General features: G+C 48.8%; 1 protein-coding gene across 1 annotated transcript in view; it reads right to left on the minus strand.

Moving 5' to 3' along the window:
* The window catches only part of TBC1D2B (TBC1 domain family member 2B), an 88,842-nt gene extending 82,815 nt beyond the window's left edge, over nucleotides 1-6,027 (minus strand). The window contains exon 1 of the mRNA XM_061158892.1: nucleotides 5,671-6,027. Coding sequence (XP_061014875.1) covers nucleotides 5,671-6,027 — 357 coding nt within the window. The remainder of the gene's footprint in view (nucleotides 1-5,670) is intronic.
* Between the last annotated feature and the right edge of the window lie 285 nt (nucleotides 6,028-6,312).

Raw genomic sequence — 6,312 nt, forward strand, 5'->3', positions numbered from 1 at the left:
GCTGCGAGGAATGCTGCAGGAAAGGTAGCCCAGCGCAGCCAAGGAGCCCTGATCCAGCAGCCCCAGCTCACTTCTGAGCTTAAGTGTTGCTTAAGAGGCAGTGGACTACCAGATCTTCAACTTTGCATTTATCTTCTTTAAAACCTGTCTGCCAGTGGGTAACATATTAGTATTTCAACACTTAATACACAAGACATCTTTCAACATAATTAGATGAAAATACTGGATATGATCCAACCATCAGTTTGGGGGTGGGGGGTAAAAAAAAGAAAAACGTAAGTATTTGTCAAGCTCTGCTGAAAAGTCTTTGCACATTCCTACAGCAAGGGCCACAAGGCCCTCCCGTCCACCCAGCTGCCTTTGCACATTCCTTGAATCCCCTACACACTCAGACTCGCCGAGGGTCTCTGCTCCTGCCCCTCCTCTCCCTAAACACTCTCTCTCCATTCACTGCTCTCTCCATTCCTCCAGTTAACATCAATGTGCCTTTTATACCTCAGCTCAAAAGTCACTTCCTCAAAAAGTCTTCCCTCCTCCCTTCAAACTAGATCCAGAGCCCCTGTTACACAGACATCCCATCTCTTTCCTTTTAAACTTCCCAGCACTCGTTGGTGTTGCTTTATTTTTATAAACACCTATCTCTGGGCTACCCAGAAAACTCTTCAAGGACAGGAACTATGCTAACCTTGTTCAATCTATACCTGCAGTGCCTAAGCATAAAGAGTGAGAGTGAGTGAACAAATGAATGAGAAGTGCCCGGCCAGGCCTTCCTAAAACACCAGTGTCAGTGAACTATGGCTGAGGATCATATCTAGCCTAATGCCTATCTTTACACAGTTGTAAGCCAAGAATGGTCTTTCAGTCCAGTTCAGTCGCTCAGTCGTGTCTGACTCTTTACGACCCCATGAATCACAACACACCAGGCCTCCCTGTCCATCACCAACTCCCGGAGTCCACCCAAACCCATGTCCATTGAGTCGATGATGCCATCCAACCATCTCATCCTCTGTCGTCCCCTTCTCCTCCCGTCCTCAATCTTTCCCAGCATCAGGGTCTTTTCAAATGAATCAGCTCTTCGCATCAGGTGGCCAAAGTATTGGAGTGTCAGCTTCAGCATCAGTCCTTCCAATGAATATTCAGGACTGATTTCCTTTAGGATGGACTGGCTGGATCTCCTTGTCTTTATGTTTTCAAATAGTTTTTTAAAAAAATCAGAAGAACTGCATTTTGTGATGTGAAAATTACATGACATTTATATATCATAGTCCATAAACAAAAATATGGGAACAGATCTACACTCATTCTACAGTTGTTTCTGTACCAGAACATCAGAGCAGAGTAGTCCCAGAGTCGGCACTGGTGCAAGACCTCAAATATTTACCACGTAATCACTCACTCACTGCCACAACAATGCCCTCAGAGTCTAAGCTGCAGGCATGAAATACGAGAGACATGAGAATTAAGGACTGATGGTAATCCCTCTTCTGGATCCCTGATGCCCGTCATATTCACTGAGCATTCCCTGAACGGCAGCCACCTCCATGACACATGGTGAGAATGTCATTTGAGGCATTTGAGAATTCTGGCTGATCACTTCTAAAGGGTTGGAGCTCACACCAAAACCAAGGCTTACTGGGTAACCACCTTCTACTCATTCATTCAACAAATGTCTACTTGGGCATCTACTTTGTGCAGGCGCTGTTCTGGGAGGCGAGGATACAAACAGCGGCCCTTGGGGGTCCTCCTGAGCAGGAAATAGTGGGGAGACTACAGTGAGGCCTATATGACAGGCAGTGGGAGACAGAAAGATTCTGTGATATCACACCCACAAAACTGTACCTACTTTTAAGGAATATACTCGCTGGGAAGCCACGACAAACCCATGAAAAGTTACGTCTTGATAAAAGATTTAACTAACACTTCAAGACCCCTGAGCAGATGCCCCAGGGACAAACAGCTTAGCAGAACCATGTAGCCAAGAACGCTGGTACACCCCATCTATTTTGTACCGCACACACTGTGATTACCCAAGCTAACAAATGTTTGTCATTAGACTGAGAGCAGTTTCAACACCAGAGAATGTGCGTCCTTCCCACAAAAGTGGGTTAAGAATAGGCATGCATGATTGTTCGGTTACGTGTGGCTCAAAAGCCAACACACATGTCCATTTGCGCACCACATGCCTTCAAGAAACCCAGCAGAGGGAGTGGGGTGAATCTGCTGACGGTCTGATGACGCTCCTCACTCCGGGAACTGCACAAATCTGGCAGGGCAGGGTCATTCAAGCTTTCCTCCCAGTCAGTCACATGCTCTCCTTCTCTATGGGACAGCTCTCTCCAGAACTAACTCCTGTGTCTCAGATCCCAGCAAAGCTCAGAGAGCAGCCTCCAGCACCTCTACACACATACACACACACACACACACACACACACACACACACACACACAGCACCACAAGAAGCATCAGTTTCTATCTGACTGTTGTAGCAGTTTCCAAATGTCAAGTAACAAGTACATACAGCCTGGTAAAGAATCAGTAGGTACAGTGTTGCTGGTGCTTTCATTCTGTATAAAAAGGACAGAAATTCAATGCATTACAGGAAAAACCATGACATCTAATCCCAAGCCATTGAAATAGAAGTTAAAAAAAAAAAAAAAAAGGAAGACTTGTCAAAACAGATAAAAGAATTAGATACCTGGCATTTTGGACACTCACTGTTCCTAGAATCTACTATCCAAGAAGGTCTCAGTCTATCTTCATGATCTCAGACAAATCACATTCCCTCTCTGGCCTCCATTTCCTCATCAGTAAAATAAGGCATGGACCACATCTCTGAGTTTAGGAACAGAAAAGTTTACTAAGAAATTCCAATATCAGCTTTCATTAAGACTCAAGCAGTAAAACATTTTGGAAAAGTTCAACAAAACCACAGCTCTTCCAGAGTAGGCAGAAAGTCACTTTAAAATAAGAACCATATGATAATACAATAAGCAAAGTGATTTTTTTTTTCTTTTTAACCCGCCAAAAGAAATGGTACCTATAAAATTATATACATTAGCTAAACCTTGAGTAGGGATTAATCCTAACTAACCTACAACCCCCTTAGAAATCAAGGTCTGAAAAAAAAAAAAAAAAAGAAATCAAGGTCTGCATTACAGCTGAGCAGCCCTAAAGCGAAGCATTAAAGCTTATGGGAATCAGTTCTTGGATGCGAAAGGTGAAAAGGAAGATAAATTGCTAATTTCCACTTTTACCACCATAAAATTTTTACTCCCACGGCTCAGAAGGAATCACCGTACCCTAAAATCTTTCTTAAAACACACTCCTTACTCTGAAACCCTGCATTCTGACTGCTCCCTTCTTTTGAAAAGCCTAGCCTGTGTTTCCATTTCCACTGTTTTTACAAAGCAGACCCTTGGCCTCAGGCATGCTCTCTCTTATTCTATGACTAATTCAGCTTTACATACCAAAATGTTCCATAGTCAGTAACCTACGTGAAGATCTATTTCACTTTAAAAAAAAGAGAGAGAGAGAAATATTCTGAACATAGAAGAAGATAAATAGAATAATAAAACAAACACCACCTGGTGCTAGAAATAAAACATTGCAAAAACAGTGGATGCCCCCAGGCACCCATTTCCATTCACATTCCCCTCTCTTCCCAAGTGGAAACCACCATCCTGAAAGCAGGGCTCATCACCCCAACAGAGCTCTCCCATTCCCACACAGTATATGCATCTATGTGATCTCAATTTTTACACGAATCATACCTCTGTATGCGATCTGTAACTTTGTTTTTCTTTCTCAATTTTATGTTTATGGGAGTCATCCATGTTGACACTTAGCGCTCTCATTCCTAAATGTTCGCTGCTGTATAATATTCCGTTACACGAACATATTACAGAATGGCTAAAAACACTACTTGCTGTTTCTTATGGATGCCATGTACTGCCTACTCTGTGCCGGCCATTTTCCAGAATTCTCAAAACTAACCAGTGAGGATGGTAAGATTCCCATTAGGCTGAAGAAGAAACTGGGACAGAGAGGTTGTATAATTTGCTCAATGCCTGTGAGCAGCAAATTCAAGCCATAAGTTTAAGTCCATCCTGATGCCGCACTCCTGATACTGTATTTTGTAGCCCCACTTATCTAGATATCTCCACCATTCAAAAAATTGTAATGAAAATATCTGATAGAGGGCTCCAAAGGCATCTGAGAAAAGCTGAAACAGGATGCTCTATTTTCTGTTTTAACAAACAATTCGACAGGAAATTCAGCTGTACAAAGGGACAGTCCACGACAGTGAGGATAAGTCTTTCTTTGGCAAAAGTCCCTGTGAACTTGCTAGGGTCACTCCAAAGTTTACACAAATGCTTCTAAGTAAACCCCAGTTGAACTACAACTCTGCTTGGCTTCCTTTGGAGAACCAGGCTGTCTGCACCCACTTAAAGAAGGGATGGAAGAATCTAAAAGGACACAAGAACACAGTAATCAGACTCTGCTTGCAACAGCAAGAACTGAGTTGACAAAACTCTGAAAAACGACCTCGGGGAGCAGCCCCAACTGCTGCTGGCTTCAGAGATCCCGGGAACAGCCCTGTGCTTACAAGGCCAAGGGTGCTAGGCTCAGCCCATTCTGCTCTCTACTTGGCCAGCTTTGCAAAGTTTTCATACATCCCAGCCCAGCCCTGCTGCTCTGGAGAAACCCAGCTTGCAATACGGAAGAGAAGAGAGACAGAGATGAGTGAGGGTGGAGGCTCACAGGAACCAGGCAAGGAGGGAGGCTGGGAGAGAGACCAGCTTCCAGGCCAAGGCCCAGACTGGCTCAGGTGCTAGAAGCAGGAGGGCCCCTAGGAGATGATGGGAGCCCCCCAGGAACGAGGGGGGAGGAGGGGCTTCTGAGCACCAGGGTGACTCCTGATGCAAGTTCCAAGCTTCAACACAGGAAGCTTCAAATGCGCAAGGCAGGACTGGTTGAAGGAACCCTTTCCCTCCTCTCCCAGCCAAAGCAGGGAGCAAGCAAACAGGCTCTGCTACTGACTGACTGTGTGAACTTAGCAGCAGTATCCCTGCCGACTCTGGAGGGGACTGCAGTGGATTCTCTCTAAAGGTCCTGCCATCTCTGACTCCCTGTCTATAATCTGGGATGCCATAACATTTACCAGTGGTTAGCGTATATTTCATGCAACCCCAACTCCCCCGAGAAGTAGATACTACTGCTATCCCCATTTTACAGATGAGGCAGCTGAAGAGAGTAATAATTTAGTCAAGGGTAGGAAGCCTTGAAGGGAAGGTATGAATGCCTGGGAGGGTTACACAGGACATCCACAGAAGAGGGGTGAGGAGAGGAGGGGAGGTGGACAGAGAAGGACCCGAGGGAAGGCGCAGCGGGTGACAACAGGTCAAGGGGCTGAGGAGGGCCCAGCCATTCTGGTCTAAACTCAGGTGAAGAGCTTGAGATGGGGACACGAGGACAGAGTCTAAGAAAGAAACGGGGAAAAGCTGGCAGACGGGCTTTAAGGGAGGGTGGACGGAGAAAGTCCGATGGGCAGAGGAGCTAGTCTGAGCTGGGTGCCAGGGGCAGCCCCAAGGCTAAGCGGAGGGAACTGAAGAAGGGCGTGAGCGCGCGTTGCCGGGAGGCAGGTGCTGGGCTGCAGGGGCGCGGTCCCACCTTGAGCACCGTGACGGCTCCCGCGCTGCGCACCTGGAAGTGCGCGGGCGGCTCGGCGCCGGGCTCGGCCGCCTCGTCGGGGCCCGAGTAGCTGAAGCAGGCGTCTGCGATGTCCAGGTGGCCGAGGGGCAGCGCGTCCTGCGGGCTCTTGAAGTAGTAGAGGTAGCAGCGGCGCGCGTCGAACACGAACCAGCGGTTGCGGTAGCCGCGCAGCGGGCCCTTACCGGACAGCTTCTGCAGGTACCCGCACAGCCGCGCGGGCTCCCGCCCCGGCCCTACCCCAGGCTCGGCCGCGGCACCCGGGGCCGCGCCCTCGCCACCGCCGCCCTCCTCCCCGCGAGCCGCGGGCCCCGGCATTGCCAGCCCGCGAGCCAACCGCCGGCTCCCGGGCCCCCAGCGCCTCGGCGCCGCCGCCGCCGCCGCCGCCGCCGCTGCGCCCCCTCCCCTGAGCCCCGCCGCTCCGCACGGCTGGCGGGCGCGCAAAGCAGCCTGGGACTTGTAGTCCCACCCCCGCCCGCCCCCAGGAACGCCCGCTTCGACCCGGGGCTCTCCCGCAGGCACCCCAGAGGCAGGTCAGGTAGCATCACCGGCTGCCCTCTGTGCCTCCGTGTAACCTGGGCTCAAAACCCCACATTGCCAAGC

Source organism: Dama dama, chromosome 13 (assembly GCF_033118175.1).
Source record: "Dama dama isolate Ldn47 chromosome 13, ASM3311817v1, whole genome shotgun sequence".
Lineage (NCBI taxonomy): Eukaryota > Metazoa > Chordata > Mammalia > Artiodactyla > Cervidae > Dama > Dama dama.